At 43.3% G+C, this 18,375-nt stretch overlaps 1 protein-coding gene across 10 annotated transcripts in view; it reads left to right on the top strand.

The window, feature by feature from the left end:
- LOC119453516 (mitochondrial dicarboxylate carrier-like) overlaps positions 1–18,375 on the top strand; it is a 70,736-nt gene that overhangs the window by 20,901 nt on the left and 31,460 nt on the right. For 5 of the 10 annotated variants that reach the window (XM_049668208.1, XM_049668212.1, XM_049668210.1 and 2 more), the window contains exon 5: positions 16,485–16,555. The exons of 2 other annotated variants lie outside the window; for them this stretch is intronic. In XM_049668208.1, coding sequence (XP_049524165.1) covers positions 16,485–16,555 — 71 coding nt within the window. Of the gene's footprint in view, positions 1–13,838; positions 13,987–15,589; positions 15,710–16,394; positions 16,556–18,375 lie in introns of those variants that run through there. 3 more of the 10 variants (XM_037715560.2, XM_049668211.1, XM_049668213.1) reach the window with 3 other exon arrangements.

Here is an 18,375-nt window from a genome sequence, read left to right on the forward strand (position 1 = left end):
CCCACATGGTATACCCTATAGTGTTAGATGTCTTGTGCACAGTGGTGTACTGTGAAAACACGTTAAAGGAATTCCACAGTTGCTGCAGCATCACGTCTGGATCTGTGGATCACTGAGCGGTTGTTTGATCACATGTCTGAATTTCTGTTGTCACTGAGCAGTTCTTTGATCATTAGCTTAGGCTGTCTGTTTTCTACATATTATATTACAGCAATGGCGTCAGAGTAGCCGCAAATATGGGATTTTGCTGTACAATCACAGTTTGGTTGCTTTTTCGACTGTTACATTGCTCTATTTGCTGCAACTGCCGCCAAATGTTGCTTTACCATGTCTGGTGAATGCCTTGAACGTGAACCACATTTGGATGATGCTTGTGAAAGTATAACATACTCCTTGCATGCAAAGAAAACTATCACACCAGTAGGTGTGGTGGAGTCACTGATGAAATAGAAGTTGAAAAATGAAAGTTCTCGCAAAATATGGAAGTGTTCATGGCGCTTGCCATCAATAATGTGTAACAATCCAAGCAAACATAAAGATAACCTACCTATCCTGAAGAATATGAAAGTGATGCTTCAAGTTGTCAACTTAAAGCTTGATATACTGGTGCCGATCAAGGAAAGAGTTGAGATTATATAGAAGGATTCAGTGCAATTCAGGTTTAATCATCTTGGCACTCTTGTCAAAACGACCAAATAAAATTGTGACTTTTAAGAGATTGCCATGATAACGTGATGAGGTTGCTGGCATTATTTGGTGCTTGGGAAACAAGGCATCACAGGTATGTGGTGATTGAGCTTCTCAAAAAAAAAAAAAAAAGGAAATTAGGTGTGCCACTAAAGATATCTGATAAATTGAACCCATAAACCACTGAAAGAAGTTGAGTGTGCAAAGGCAAATGGCTACAGCTATATTTGCACAGTAATAGAAAAGTTGTAATCGGGCTGATGGTGCACAGGTGATGGATGTATATTGCATGTTCGAGGGCTTAATTTTTCATGAGCTACTCATTTTTGTTTTCTTGTTTTGTTTCCATGTGCCTTAGTGAGTGGAATGCCTGACTGCAGATTTCCGTCATTATGTACAATTAATGAAAAATAGAGTAAATTTTTCTGTGGAACTCTTTTTTTGTAACTTCTGTTCAGTTGCAAATGACGCAGTTTTCCCTACTCTGCACTGAATGGTGAAAGGGGGGGAGGGGGGTGAGCGCATGCAGGCATCATATTTACTGGAGCTTTGGGGCGCCCTCACCATGGCTGCTCACATACCCATTTTTCTGGCTGTAACAACCTAGAGTCAGTGCACAGGTGTTTTTAACATTCCAGGATTAAGTAAACTTGACGTCACTATGCACAAAATTTAGATTACGACAGCCCAGGATGGCAACTGCCATGAACTGAATATAAAATTGCCTATAAGCATGCATTGTGCAATTGAATGCCTGTGAATTCTGTAATGCCACTTTCATGAAAATGACTGGCATGGTTTGCTTGAAACTGAAAACATGTTCGATCCTCAGTTGTGGCAGACTCACTTCACTATAACATATTTGATAATGCAGGTGCAGATTGTGAAGGAATTGAAGTGGCTGTAACTCTTGGTGAGAATCAGTCATGCTCATTAGAAATTATAGCTAAGGCTATATATACATTACTTCAGTTGAGATCGACTAATGTTGAGATAGAAGCTCAGCTGTGGCACATAGGTACAGGCGAATAAATTTAGAAAGAAAATTCTGGCACAACCCATTCACGATGATGCCGATGCTAATACGATAGCATTGAAACAATGTAGAGACATTGTATTGCCACCACAGAGATCAGTCATGTATGAGCTGGGCTCCTCTCTCACGAGTCCCTCTGGACATGCTACGCCTGTTAGCAGGGTTGCCGCTAAGTCGGTGCTTGACATTCGATTCGAATCTGCCCAGCACCTAAGAAATTTTTTTTGTCATTGATGAGCGGCCCGGCCCATACCTCGGGACCTATTTTTGTTTCAAACTGGGTGTCCTCAGCACAACAGCCCCAGTGCTCTACCCCTTATACCATGGATTACCCAGTGACCCAAGTTTACGGAAAAATGGATAAAGACCCGGACAGACAGGAAGATAGGATATTCCACACTTTTCAGGGTCTAAGAACGATAATTCTAGGCAATATACACAACTGGCCTGTTATGGATACGTTGCCGGCATTGCAGGAGAACAATTTACGATTTAGAGCTTCTATTGGTAAAACCACAACAATATACACAATTTTGATTTCACAAGAAACAGTAGTGCCATCTGGTTTATGTATTCATCTACGTCACAGGCTCCAGAAGGAGTATTGCGTGGAGGGGGGAGGGCATCGCATAACAAAGGAGCGAAAAAGTTATACAACGTTAGAAATATAAACAGCGACACAAGATCAACGCAATAAATTAAAGATAACAAATTATAAAATCGTGAAGTAAAATTCTACTTAGAAAGCTGGGTTATACAGTGAATAGTACGATTGCATAATTACATAAAAAAAGTTACATACACCAGAAATAGAAACCACTTGAACACTACCCAAACATACTGATTTTTTGTCTGAAGGTTACAGTATTGTTAATGTCAGCAATGTTATTGAGAAGACCATTCCAATGCCTAATGGCACGTGGCAAAGCACACAAGTCAAAGGCATTAGTTCGACCAAAAATGTGCTGGACGCTAAGGCGATTGTGCAAGCACCTAGATGTGTGGGATGGACAAACAAGAGGCAAGGTGGACGACTGCTCACTATGAATGATTTTATGTAGCAGACAAAGCGACACTACATTCTGGCATGATTCCAAGGATGGTAGTGACAATGACAACATAATGTTAGATACGCTCAAATATTGGTTGCAATCCCTGGCGATTAAACGTGCAGCACAGTTTTGGCTATACTCAAGAATGCGGATTAGATATGTCTGGTGAGGTGACCAAATTGAACCTACCAATTTTAGTTGGGGCAAGAATAATGTTTAATATGTAAGCTTTCTTGTGAAGGAAGGAGCAGCATGAAGGTTGCATTTTTGAAGATTGATGATCAAAGCACTTGTGTATATGGAGGTTAATCGATAGTACATACAACACTGCCACAGTGCAGTCAAGACATTGCAGCAGCGAAAAAAATTCAGAGCACTTATCAAACAAGGACATGTATGCAAACAGCAACACAACACACATGGAGATGAGATGCAGTGCAACAATGCCCTTGTAGCCTACAATGTGTGGTTACTCAATATTTAGAAGCAACGGCACTACCACTAGGGCAACTAGAAGTGTTGTGCACGGGTGACGAGTTGACCGTAGTAGCAGCAGAAGGCACAGGCTGTGAATTTGCGGGGCGATCAGCTGTTGCGACAACAATGAACTGTAGACTGCCTAGGTTGAAGGGAACACAGTACGTTGGTCTGTTGGCTCTTCACTGATGTTGCGTAAGGGCCTATAATTTGTGCAGAAAGCATGTGGCCATCCATGGCTCAATCACAGTTGTAAGGTTGTGGGTGCCAACATTGCTCTTAAATTTTGCAAAAATGCGGGCATGACCAACTTGGTCGTCTGCAGTTTCACTTTTCTGTCACCACCAAAGAACACTGCCACTGGTGTAATTTCTTGGTAGGCTTAACATCTTTTAAAAGCACCTTAAAATAACATTGCCAATAATTTGTCATCAAATTGACAAAACACAAAGAACAGACCAGCTTAGCTAGCCTCCCCATTTTGCAAACAGAATAGCAACTCACTTTGAAGAAAATGGGCCCACATTGTCATCATGATTACTGAGGGCATGCAAAGCGTGGAATGCCAGATTGGGAGCAGTACTGGGGCACTCCTGACAATCGTCTCATGGTAGACATTGTCTTATAACACATGCTAGGCATGTATATATGCTACATGTTTTTAATGTGAGAAAAACTGCAAAGCTGGCCGGCAGCATATCGCAGCACCTTCGCCATCGGCGTCTGTCAAGCAAGGACTGGTTACGTAAATATTATTGCGTCGATGCTACCGAATAGGGTGGGCACAGAGGCGCCGCTCCAGGGCGCCGGTTCGCGAACTGGCCGTTGCCAAGACGCCGACGTGAATTGGATATTTCGAGCGTCTGCACAGCACGGATTTCACGGCGGTCTGCCACCACAGCTGCACCACTCGTTTCAAGCACAGAGCACGAACTGAGGCCTCATGGCGTTCTGCCACCACAGCTGCGCCATTCGTTTCAAGCACAGTACTTGAACCACACATTCAGCGCTGAACCGTGGGCGGTCGACGCAGTCACATTTTTATGACTTGTAGAGCGCAGCACATCTCTCGACGTCCGTTATGCAAAGGCGGACGCGGTTCGCTGAACTGCACTGCCGAGGCGCTACGCCACTTCGACATTTCAATCGTCACCACCTCCGCATTGTCAAGGAACACGGATCACACAACGCAGGTTATGTATTGCCAGAGCTCACCGAGGCCAAAGCCGCACTGCCACACAAGCACTACTCACGGCTTTCCGCCAAGTAACACAGAACCTACAACCAATACACAAGCAACGCAAGCACAATCACACACGCAATGTTGAACAACGCGCGGTCGGCGCGGGCCAGAGAACGATCACGCCGAGAACGAACACGCCATCCCATGCCGTCGTCACTTGGCGCCACCATCGCGCCTTCTCAAAAGTCCCTAAATGATCGTGTCCCTAGGTGCCTAGGATCTGGTCACGTGAGGGATTTTTGTACGACATTTAGACGCACGCCTGAAACCCTGCATTACGGTGTCTACCTGCATTCTTTCCTCCATGGAAACCTGTAACTGAAACCGAAATCCCAAAGAAACTGCTGATGATGATCGACTAGCCGTTGGTGGCCGTCCAAAGCCACAGCCGTAGCGCTCTGCCGCTGCGCTGCGGCGCTCTTCCATCCGGTGGCTTTCGAAATGCCGGCGCAGAGTTTTCCTGCGGCTCTTGGAGAAGGAAAAAAATTGCCGTAATCAGTGGTTACTGCATCGCGCGAGCGTGAAGCGCTCCTTTCCTCCTGCGCTCTTGCATCGCCCGAAGGTGAGGGAAACCCTGAAGACAGGGCCCTGTTATGCCGGTTTTCTGCGCCAAGGAAGGCTGCTTTCTCTTCTCTCGCGTAACGATTCTCGCCCTCACGAGGAAAGAGCTGCAGCGGTCGCGAAACCAACACGTCAATAACGCTTGCGTTCACTGGACGTCACAGGCGGAGCGGGTTTGACAATCACCTTCCCCGCGCGACCTTTGAGGCCATCGCAGAGTCGTCAGAATAGTTACTTTCTTAGCATAGTGGCCGCGACTTGAAAAAAACGGGAGAAGACCGGGATCTAAACGTCATGCTCGTTCTGATGTCCTGATTTGGCGATTAACTCCGGACCGGCGTGCACGGTGCGCGACTGCATTTTGTGAGTCTGCGTGTCCTTGTGTACTTGTGTTCATCGTCGAGTGTTGGCGGCAAGCTGCCAGGTTGACAAATTTCTGTCTCCTCTTTCAACGGCGCGCGAGATGCACGACTTCCGTCCTCGTGGTCTGACGGGGCCGCGATAAGTCGCCCTGCTATGATAAAACGGATAAAAGGCGATAAACTGTTGTAGCATTTCCCGCGAGTCACTCTTTAGTTGACACGGGGAAAGCCTCCTGGACCGGTGCGGAGAACACTTGGTTCGACCTTGCTTGTGTCGAGAGAACCGGCAAGTTGCGCGCGGCGTTTATTTGCATGTTCTTCCTTGCGTGATCTCGCGATGCAGCACGTCTTGACGGCCCGTGCAGGCAAACGCTCTGTTGTTTCTACAAATTGACACGGTGTCTGCTCAATGTTGCGTAGAGTGAGGGCAACGATGCTCGACTAGACATCTGTGCATTGCACCGTTTGGATAGTAAAACAATATTACAAAATCGCCAATATTAAGTATATGTTACTGTCATCTACTCTTGATTGCACTTCGAAATCTTTCTTCAGCATTGCCAAGTGCCAGGGTCACAGCTTTGGAACGCTTGATTGTACTCGGATGAATGTCTTGGCAGCTGATGCACGTTCGTTGCAGCAGATGCCATGCTATTTTGGAATCGGAGCACACCTGGGCTTCTCTCTTTAACCTGCGGCTGCCAGCACTCGCACCGATGCTCTTAATTTAATTTAGGATGTGAAATAGCTAGTGCGCTTTCTTGAAACTGAGCACTCCAGTTTACGTCGGATGATTGAGATGGGGAGGGTGTTTAGATTTAGAGTAGGGGGTGGGCAAATATTAGAAGTCTCGAATACAAATCATATGCTACACACTAATTATTCTTACTTTTATGCAAAAAGAGCTGTTCGGTATTTTCGAATATTTGAAACAAACCAATTCGTTTGCAACTACCAAATGTTACAGTTGGATTACTGTTTAATATCTGCTAAACAAAATATTGCAAGTGAGGAGAAGTGAACAATGCCAAAAGTGTTTGGAGCAATGCAGGAACGAAATTAGTGCTGCAAGCTTTGTTTATCGTTTCGCGGTGGATGCCTACATGACAAATTCTGACTTTTGCTTGTAGTGTGTTATTTCGAGTTATAGTTTCGACCCTTGTGGGACTGCAAAATTCGTTCGAATTACGTGAAAGATTGAATTACCAAATAGCGGCGAAATGAACGAACTCAAATTTTTTTTATTCCTTAAAGTTGTCTGTCGCTGCTGACAGACTACTTCAATGCAGTATTACAATAACTATTACGTAATAGTTCAGTGGAAACCCGCTAGGTGGAGAGAAGTTCGTCCCAGACCAGGACGAATTTATCTTCAACTACCAGGCTTTTCTTTCGAGGAACCCGTATGGGCTTCCTTTGTAGCAACTGATACGATTGTGTGGATGTCTCATTCTCCATTTAATTGCATTAACTATACATGTCATCGATGGCCAGCAGCCCGCAGATCTCAATACTGTTATTGGCGTTGACAAAATCCCCAAAGGAGACATGTCTGCCCAAGGCACAGTGCAAGTCGTCGTCATCATTGCAGGACACATTGCTACCGTCACGGCCGCCTAGCGAACCAGTAGTGCCATCTGCCGAATCGCTTGTGTTTTCAAGCTTTTAGTAAACGCTGCACGCATGAGGCGGTACAGGTTGGGTTCGAATTAACCGAAGTGGCAGGCTTTCATGTCCAAACTCTGCAAGTTTTTTTTTCTACAGCGATGTATAGTTCCACGCCGGGACTTTGCCTGTGCGTTCAAAGTAAATGAAAAGTCAAATTAACCAAGGTCGAATTAGTGGGAGTCGACTGTATTGCCATTCTAGCCATGTATCAGTTTTATCTTTTACATGACAACCTGTGATGTTTTCCTTGCATCCTGCCCTTTTACATGTGTCTATGGCACACAAGTCCCTTCAGCACCTTTTATTCTTTTTCCACATCTTCAAGCCTTTTCCGGCATCCATAATTTACTTAGCGTCTTTGGAAAGTTACACAGCAGCCATTCATTCTTAAAAAAAATATTGTATGCAATTAGATTCTCAAGTTAATATTATAATATTTATTTCACATAAACAAGATAACAATGGACGGTGTGCAAGGCTGTTCAGAAAGCTGAAAACCCATACACAAGTGTGTAAGCCAGCTTGCCTTCCATGGTAAAAGATGGCAATAGATAGAAAAAACCAAGGCCTGTTCTTTTTAATCACAAGTAGTGATCTTATATTTAAAGCTGATCCTTTGTCCCTGATAGTGTTCTTTTTTTTGCACTAGTCAATACAAGAGTGGTACATAACTGTACCGAAATAAATATTCTTTCAGGTAATATAAGCGTCTGTGCTTGAATATTCATATTTGATTTGTACTTGAAAAAGTTTGTATTCGCCCACCTCTAATATAAAGCAGTTAAGCAATATTACAAAATGCAAAGAATAAATATTCTACTTTTATCAAATATTTTAAAACCAAGCAATCAAAACTGATTTAGAAGATTAAAATATGGCAAACAGGACGTTGCTCTGCGCCAGCAGTAAATTTGTATTCCTTTATTGTCACTCACTCATGCCGTCAGCGAATTTGAAAAAATTTTTGCTACCAAAACTGCTGCTTTGGTAACATATAATATTGTAGTGCAAGACGTCGCAGCCAAAAATCCCAAGACGTCTGTTTTTTGTCTACATCTGTGTCTTTTAGTGCTGCAACGAAATATAGTACACTAGCTAACTTGCCCAACATCCTGCTGTAGTGTTTATGGCTATTCCATAGCTAATTATTGAAGTGTTCCATCAAGCGTGTTTGCAGTGTGTTGCCTTTTAATGGATTACACCCACTACACTGGCTGTAACGCTGCCAACCAAAACATTGCGCTTACATCCATGTAGAAGACAGTCTTTTTGGCATGCTCTTCCATCCTGAGAAGAAGGTTTGAAGTGCTTCTTGGATTCCAGAAACTGTATCTGCAACGTACAGTGTTCCGTTTAGATGTGCAGTTCGATTGTTCAGTTGACATTGTTTTGACTCCTTCACAACGCTTCCTTAAGTGGGCAGGCGCAGTGACACATTTCTTGGAACAGTGGCCTCAGCACACCACTTCCGCTGTGGACCAAAACATATTACATCACATTCGGGCAGCACAAATGTGCACAAATACTACAAGATTTTACGTAACGTTAAGTCCACAAGTTGTAATATATAAGGTAGTTGTTCTGTAGTGAGCGTCGCCGATCAAATATAACTGCACTGCGAAACATGCCGAGTGAGACATATATGAACACAATAATTGCATGGCTTTCGCATCATCGCCTTCTAAGTATAAATCAGGGCATAAAAGCAATCACCTGACAACAATCAGCGTATAAACAGACATGACAGGCTTGTTACACTGTCCTGCTGTCATTCGTGCTAGTTGTGTCAGTCATGTGTGCCATTCTCAGTTATGCAAATTAGTCCTGCAAAGCAGGAATAATATAGGTCATTTTGGAACTAAATCTGACAGATCTTTGTGGCCTTGCCATAAATTTATTCACTAATGTATTCATCAAACTGCAAGTCTCTTCCTGATTCCAAACGTATCCTAATTCGTTCAGTTCTTTAAGCAGCGGACAGTTATCGGCAGAACCGATCTGCCATCGAAAAACTATTTTCCATGAAGCATTTTGCTATGTTATCTCTCACAGCAGGTGTGTAATTTTGCACATAAGACATTCATAACTGGCATTCATGTTGAAACCAGTTGAGAAGTGATATACATCAGCCGCATGTTAGTGCAGCTGGAATGCATATAATAAGCATGGCGAGAACTTAACCACTCAAAGGTAATCAGCAGTTAACATCCTTGCTCAATTCAAGCGCCGTATCTAGCACTCTTTTTTTGTGTATCCATTGAGGCTTCTTGTGGAAATACTGCTATGTCATATCCTTATCTTATCAGCTGAGATAAACTCAGGATGCACAAGTTCACATGTATTGTGGTAATCTTAAGACCAAGCGATAAAATATCACTTTTTCCAGTGAGCAAGCGCTACAGCGTGCTGCCAGTTGAAACAGTGTAATTCGCACGCATGAATACTTGCTAGAGCTGTAGATCCAACAGTATGTAACTGTGTATTGTTGTATCTACCTTGATCTTGCATGTTTTAATCTCAAACTCAAGAAAGCTTGTCACTGCTTGTCGGTTAGGGCAGTGCTGCTGTTTTATTTCAATATTAAGTCCGAAGGGATCGTTAGTCGGAGGACTGAATATGAATTGTGTAGAGTTTGGCTTAAGGTGATGTATATTCATGACCTTTTAGTGAATGAGCGTGGTATTAATATCTTCAATTTACTACAAAATATTTTATGGGATGGAGATTTTTTTTTAATTCTGCACTGAAACTGGTATTATCCTCGAGGCAGCCTGGACGTTCAGTTGAAAACTTGGTGCATCAGTTCCCTTACACTTGGATTATTTATATAGGCATTAGTACTCTTACCGGTACAAAGCAGAGGAATGTCAATTGTACAAGTGTTATGTTACCAGACACATGCACACGTACCACCATTTTCTTTAACGCTAAACACACCTTTAAGAAACCATGTGCGGCAGAAATCTCAATTTTGGCCCTTCACTTGGTTTACTTAAAGAAGTGAACATTTCTTACATGACAAATTGCAGTGCTCAGTTGGCTAATAGTCCTTTTCAGCCAAAGAAGAAACAGATAGCGAGTTGTTCAATGATAATCTACCATTTAAAAGTCGTATCAACTACAGACATATATGCTTGTTAGTTTTCCCGCATTGACAGCAGCCACATGTAGCCATTCTAGGGCAGAAACAAAGCGTTTGTAAAGCCACTCCCAGCCGTAGGTGGTACAGCAATCGAGAGGGTAGTTGGCCCTTGCAGCAAGAACACTGTGTCCGAGGGTATGTAGGCAGCAATCCGAGATTCTCGAGTAAACTCCAGAAAGCTTGTGGACTCACTCTGGTGGCTCAGTGGCCATAGCCTTCCACGGGTGTTTCTTGGATTTGAGTCCTGGCCGCAGCAGCCACATTTCAATGGGGCTGAGTACTAAAATGCTCGTATACATAGATTTAGGTGCACAATAAGGAACTCCAAGGGGTGAAAATGAATTCAGAGCGCATGCTACAGCATCCCTCTTCGCCCTATTGTTGCTGTCATCTTCATCATGTCCTTATTTCAACATATCTGATGTGCTTTGAGACATTGAACACCTTAATCTGATCCACAAGAAAGCTTTTGTTGTCATATGAGTGAACGGACAAAAGTTTTCTCGCACTACTGGGCAGGAGAAAAAGGGATGAAAAAGAAAATGGGATGGAGATGGGGTAGCTGATGTCCACCCGGTGGCTTTTGTTTCAGAAGCCCAACTTTTATATAAATGAACAAAACAAAGTAATATGTCAAGATAACAGAAACTAGGGAGTTTGCATTCTATCACGCTGCCATGTGGTTCACTGGGTCGAGGTAGTGCAAGCCCTTCAGTTGATAGCTGGACAGATAAAGCACTTGCCTTCACATGTTATCTGTGCCGTTTTCGTTATTTCTTTAATGCCCTTCGGTCCCCACGCTTCGTGATAAGGACAGCTTTGACACACATTTGTGAAGAAGCATTTGTGTCTTGTTCCCTTTCACTCCATTGTTGTTTCTTCATGCTCAGTTTTGATATAAGCAGCATGGAAATCAATCCACTTAGATGGTGAGTAAAGCCCATAACACTGCTTGATGGCGGCAAACTGTCAACATTTCATACCGAAAGAAGAATACTTGAGGCGTTTCATACCAGTGTACAAGAAGAAGGAAAATGCATCAGTGTTCCTTCGATCTCTCTGAGCGATAAAGAGATAGCTTTCCTAAAAGGCGGAGCTTTGAACATAAGGAAGTAGAAATAGAAAGAGCAAAATGGTGTGTTCATCAGTTTAAAGATATTAGTAGCTTGCTAAGAGCATTGCGCATGCGTCGATAGTTTGATGTTCGAGGATTGACCCATTTTTTCAAATACCGTATATGTCAGTTGCTATTCCAGCGTTGTGATGTCTCTTCTTTCCTTCACGTTTGTGTCTGAATTTTTTTTTGCTGGTTTTCCCAACTTACAGTATGAACCAACTGTCCCAGTAAACAGCACTTCATACCCAACTCTACTACAATGATAGGCTGTACTGTGGTGGCAATGTGGCTGCAGTATTCCGGAGAATAGCACAATATTGATTGATTCCTTCATGCATTCATTTATTTCTGAAAGTGCCAATCTGCAGCGGAGGTTTTGGTGAGGGTGCACTTGTGTAATGCAAAAAATTAAAAAAGAAGAATTTAAAAAGAAAGGAAACGGTAGAACATGAAAGGTGGTACAAGAAAGTGTAAACGTAGCCTCCAAGTAACCAGCAATCAGTTAAAAGGAAAACGTGAGAGTTAAGTGTGTGAAAATCAGAACATAAGGTATTTTGTTGGCTTGAACATTTCTTATGGAGCGAGAGTTAGATGAACAGCTCACATAGAAAACTCATGAGGTCATGAGAGTTTGCTCGAGGCACTACGAATCGCTAAGCCGATGCCAGCTTTCGAATGGCAAAGTGCTTCTGAACTACCTTACACATAAACAAGTACTTGCTTCAACATTAATCATAATAATGATTCCCAGCTGCTGTCTGCATACTCATATGGGGCCAGAATGCTAAAAACGTGTAACTAGATTTAAGGGCGCATTAAAAGAATTCCAGGTAGGCAAAATTCATCTGGAGCCTGTCACTATGATGTCCTGTAGCCCAGGTGCCACTTTCAGATACTAAACAGCAGATGAAAAGTACACCAAAAAAAAAAGACTGCAAATGTAGCCATTGTTATGTAAATTACTCTGTTAATGAGTTGGATGCATATCAACACGCAGATTGGGATAAAGAAACTTTAGCGACAGACTTCCACTCAGGATTGGGACAAAGTTAAATAAGAACAAGTGTTTTTACGATTTAGTATGAAGTTTGAGCATCAGGGCAAAACAGGCTGAGAGAAGTAGTTTCACCTTTCTGTTTACAACCGAAAAAGATCCAACAAAAAGTTTGAGGACATTGGCCTAGAATAAGACCAGCACTTTTAATGAGAGGCTTCAAAATTTGCACACCTCGTAAATGTACCGTTCTCAGCGATTCAAACGCGATAATTGGCCCGCTTGGCGACTGGTTCTTGTTGTGCCACCAATGGGCACTGGGTATATGCACCGAGCTGACCTATTGTGGTAAACGATGAAAGCGAGAGCCTTTGTGACGCAGTGTGACTGCATTTCACCCCCCAGTGTTCACCGGTGGAGCAAAAAGCGCCGGCTGCCATGCGGTTCGATTTATCGCCTTTGGATTGCTGAGCTCTGTACGTTTACTTCATTATCGTTTTAGTTCTCATTAGATCATGGATATAAATGAAGACCCGAAGCCATTACTCTACAGTTGTGTGAACAAAAGAAACGCTGACTTGTTTGTCTCAAGCTGGCAGCTGCCATGCGCCAGATGAGCTTGCCGACTATTTTCTTTTGATTGTCGTCGGCATATGCAACACCTGTTGGCAGCGGAACGAGATCGCCTGCAGCTGTACCTCCCCAGTCCTGATGGCAAAAACATTCCCGAGGGATATAATGTGTGCAGCGGATGTGCAAGCGTCATTTTAGAGTGCAGAAAAATGTTTCCTGTACAGGTGATTCTGCAGTTATATGCATTAAGAAAAACAAGAAAAATATTCTTCTTTTGTGATGGTTTGCTTTTGTTGGGTTTGAAACTGCGTCGTATCTGTGCCCTTGCTTTACAGTTGCTCGAACCAATTTACACTGCTCGCAATGAAAAGCCAATCGAAGTAAGAAATTTCGGGCTGGGAAATTATTGGTGGCAAAAGTATGTTTTCATAGTATGTGCAAGGACATACGAGGTGTGTTCAAAAAGAAACCGAACTTTTGTAATAGCACGCCAACCGGCAGAGGGAGCACACTGGCTACTGAGTGCATGTAGCGGTAGGTTTAAACAACAAACTGCCATTTGCCGCGTTTCGCTCTTACCGTTACTAAGCTATTGACCTGTGCCCCTGGTTGTTAGTGGAAACGACGTAAATTCCAGCATGTAGCCTCCGAGATTTTTCAGCGTGCCGTGGTCAGCGCCCAATCGTGGAGGCCACCCCGAGGAGCTGCATGTTCTGGGTCATTCATCACTTCCAGAAAGCGATAATGGCACCATTCTTTTTTTTTAGTTTCAGTATGAAAAAAGTTTACATTTGCTAGGTTTTTTTGATGCATCCACTGTACGTTATCTAAAACTAGGATTCCTACGAGGTGCAGTTTTTCGTTGCAATTGGCTTTTTTAATACATTGCCCTATTTTTTGTCTAATGCGTTCCTCTGCCTCTGTCTAATGGATCCCTCCAGAATGGCGACGCAAAGGCAGCAGCTTCCTGGGGCTGCCCCGCCTCGTAAGGAGGTGCGTCTGGCCCGGTGGTACTTCGGGGGTCTGGCGGGATCCATGGCTGCCTGCTTCACACACCCCCTCGACCTGCTCAAGGTTTGTCGTGGTGGTTGTCGAGCCAAGCCCGTTCATCACCAACAATGCAGTGTTCCTCAAAGGAGTGCTGACTTAGGTTTTGGAAGTTGTAGAATCTCAACCACGCACTTCTCATAACAGATGAGGATTACACTTAACAGGTATGATCGTTTTTAAGTGTAATTCTCATCTGTGTGAAAAACGTGTGTAAACAGCTGTGATCGTTAGGTTTTCCTTTACTCTCCATATATGCCTTGCAACAAATCCTCCCGAAAAAAAATTCTAAAGAGTGAGGAAAAGCCTGATTGTTTGGAAACACATGTAGGATATATTAATTTTATGCAAAATTTGGTGCTGAAATGCCAGACTGTGAATGGCTTTCCGAGCTGCTGAGAACGTACACCGCCGACACCCTATCTTGGAGGTAATCTCTGGCGGATGCAAAAGTAGGCCAAGCTGAGATGGCTGGTGGCTGCATGTGTGCTGAGCTCCCGGGTGCATAGTGCTAGAGGTCACATTATCTCAACTTTCGGAGATCCATTGAAGCCTGATGTAGCAGAATGGTTCACTCCCCCTGTTTGCGCTCTTCATTGTGCCAGCATTGTGACAGCGAGTGTTTGTGGTCATCGAGTGAGATCTGCTAACGTTTGCCTGTGTGCGCATAGCACCATGCTTGTTAATTTAATTAGTAAGCGAATATTTACTGCAACTTATACAGCCGATAAAACTGCAAAGCTTACTTATTGTAGTTGTGTAATACTTTGCTATCGCTAACATTGCTCCACCTTTTGGGTGAAACTGCGACCTTTATTATTACTTGAGGTGACTTTAATAAAAAAAAAATGTGCCCTAGTCACACAGGCAAAATAAGGGACACTTTGAGCAAGTTCCCTTTGATGCCTTAAGTTTCACTTCTGTGGCACGCTGCTCCATAGGAGAGGAGAGCGTAATTTGTTGTTAATAGCAGTGTCAATCTGTAAATCATTAGACACATTATAATTCGTCATTTGTAGAGAATGTTTGCAAAATAATGCTGCGTTATTGTCAAGCATAGTGTTTTTAATAGTTGTTGCAAGACAAGACAGCTTTGCATCTATGATGAGCAGGGCGTTTTCCATTGCAGAAGACACGGTGACGTTTTGTATGAAATCAAAAAAACAGTAGTTTAAAAAATAGTGCCAGTCCTACATGAGTGTTATTTTAATTATTTTATAAGCACTGCTCTTGAGGCTACACACTTGGATGCATCGAAATGAGTTCAACTAATGTACTTACTGGCAAGATAATTCTACTGCGAGTGCCTCACTATGCCTTTCCGTGTGACAGCCTGCAAAGGACACTAATGACAAAGGGCACTCACTCAAAGTGACGACAAATTTGCCTATCTGGCAGATGTATCAGAGGAATCAGCCAACTGCCTTCAGAAGTCGAGGGAATAGAAAGGGCAGAAGAGAGGAAGACAGAGGAATCACAGAGAACAGGAAAAGGACAAGAAAGGAACATGCTATTAAGTCCACTGGTGGCACTAGCGCTCAACGAAGATCCATTACCATCAGCGGGGTACACAGCACTGAAGTAAAATGTGAGAGTTCACTAATCTATGCACGCTCACCCTCCTCCGCAGGTGCATTTGCAGACGCAGTCAGTGGGACGCGTCAGCCTGGTGGGCAGCACGGTGACCATCGTCCGTCACCAGGGTGTGCTGGCCATGTACAATGGGCTCAGCGCGTCTATACTGCGACAGGTTGGTTCTTGTAAAGACAATTTATGAACACTTCAACAGCATTGTAGACCGCATAAAAATTTAATGACATAAACATCTAGTCATTTGGAGCTGGGCCTGAACATTTCATTTCTGTTTAGATGTGCTTTGTGTGTAAATCATTTCAAACTGTGTCATAATGTGCAGGACAGCGGTGGTGCACTACCAATGTGCACTCATTTTGTTTTGTTTGCTGGGAGCTATATATGGAGTCAGTAGATAAAATAGGTCAGGCAAAATGCATAAGAATTCTCTCTGACAGCATGTGCGTTTATGGCATTCTCCATGCAATATATCTCTGGCCATTACCCGGGCTATTGAACACTCGGGACTTTCCAGTGTTTTCCAGATTGAGGGAAACATTGATGTTCTGTATCTTCATTACCTTCCTAACAAATGCTTGTGAACCTAATTTGATATTTATTCGGTGCAAATCAAGTTAAATAAAATCACTGAAAATATTATTTGCAGTCTAATTCTAATTTTGCCAAAAGGCATTGAGAATGGGCCTGTAATCGTTGAAAACAGCACACCTAAGCACACTCTTCTTCAGAGTCGGCCGTAGCAAAGCCTCAGTATGTATCCTGAATAGTAGTGTCTGCTTAAAAAGTAAAGATCACTGTTAACTCGTCGTGGGGTTCCAGGCACAATTGTTGTCATGCTGCAGTTGACCTACTCAACGACACGGTTCGGCATGTACGAGGTCATTCGGCAGTACCTGGTTAAGCCGGGCGAGAATATGAAGTTCTACCAGAAGGTCTTCGTTGCCGGTGTTGCGGGCGCCACTGGCGGCTTTGTCGGTACCCCTGCCGACATGGTGAACGTCAGGTACGAAAGCATTAGCTGTTAGGCAATTTCAGTACAGTGTTTTGACTGTTTACACATGCGCACACAAAATTGTCATGGCCTCACCATACACATGTCCTCGATGAGAATTTTAGTAGAGTGTTTCACATGGAGAATGGAGGGCCTATGCCCAAGGCTGTGGCACCTCTGGTATATATAGAAGTCGAAGCAGTGTTGTGACAATGGCGGCATCTTTTGTTGGGCCTGGCAGCCTTAGGACAGCTGATCTCAATAATGATGACAAAATGTTGCCGATACATTGTTCTCAAAAAAGGGGGACACTTCGCAGAAGCTGATTTTACCATTTATGTTTTGCTGTCGCGGCAAAGAACTAGTAACAAGGCTGAATTCGGGTTGAAGTGGATGACTCTGGCGCCGTCATGTTGTTGCACTAGCCACGATAACCACGTAAAGCTCGCAATCTAAATCTAAATGATAGTATGCGCACATGACCCATAAAGCTCTTCATAGAATTCTGTGCATGTGTATTGTGAACCCATGATTTTGTAGCGTGTTCAAGGATCTTCTGTACACCACACTAAGAATGCCTAGTACCTACTGGAGGGACTTATGGGCTGTGGTACATTCTGTGGTTGAGCAGAGGTCACATGTTCAATTTACCAGCTCTGATGACTGCGTTCCAGTGGGGTTGGAATGCAAACATGCCTGTACACTGTGGTTTCAGCAGCTGTTGATGCGCTGAATTAGTTCAAACTAGCATATTTTTATTTCAAGGTACTGTTTACATTTTTCTGCCGGAGTAATGTCCATTGATAACATAGAAAATGCAGGCGAAACTTTCCCGTTTAAGTTACACCCCCAACGAAGTCACCAGCATTGGTGATGTGTCTGTACAATTGGGATATTTTCACATATCTGGGTGCTTTTTATGCAGCAAAAAATCACGAGAGACGCTCCATTGAGTCTGTTTACTTCCGAATGCAGTGTGATCTCTTCTTGCGAGTGGACATTATCGTAAGAGTAATTAGAGGCTGTAAAAGTTTATGGTATTATGGGGAGCTAGCCAATGTGGAAGCTTCGAGGTGGCATCCACACTGTTCATTTGTTTCTGCGTCTGTCTTTCTCTCCACACATAGAGCCTCATAAGCTCACATCCATGACTTGCATGGCTCAATTATTAATAAGTTCAACCTCTTGGTTGTCATAAATGCTGTTGTGCGATGTTTTGCAATCACACCATTTGATAAGATGCGCAAACGAAAATTTAGAGCGGAAACGGGGTCTTCTACAGTTTAAAATATATCTCTGGCATCTTGGACGGAATGGTTTGACTGTGCCATTATATTACAGAGATAGCTGTGAACGGCACTTTTGGCAGTTACAGCATCTGTCCAAGATGTCTGTGATGCTTAACATAATTTTGTTAAATAAACAAAAAAGCTGCCAGCAAAGAAAGAAAAGGGAGTCTGTGTCCGACCTCATCCAAAATTTGAACCCAACCTATGACACGTGAGCCTTCATGGTGTCTTCCTTGCAGTCATTGTCATCATCGTTGTGCCCATCTTGGCACAGTCATTCTCATTATTGGTGTGGCATTGTCATCAATCATGTCATCATCATGGTTAGTCCAGCTACTGCACTTTTGGGTTTTACTGAAAGCTTTCTTTTGACCAGCCCTCCGCAAACCACGAGAGTGTGCCAGCCACTTGCTAGAATGCTATGCATGTCCTGTGGCTCACGTGCTCCCGTGTTCACTGTCAAATCTTCTTACTGTACATAGAACTTCCAAGAAAAAATAGGTGTAGAATTTTGGGCACGATGCCACCTTCATTGACTTTGAG

Source organism: Dermacentor silvarum, chromosome 5, assembly GCF_013339745.2.
Source record: "Dermacentor silvarum isolate Dsil-2018 chromosome 5, BIME_Dsil_1.4, whole genome shotgun sequence".
In the NCBI taxonomy this organism is placed as follows: Eukaryota; Metazoa; Arthropoda; class Arachnida; order Ixodida; family Ixodidae; genus Dermacentor; species Dermacentor silvarum.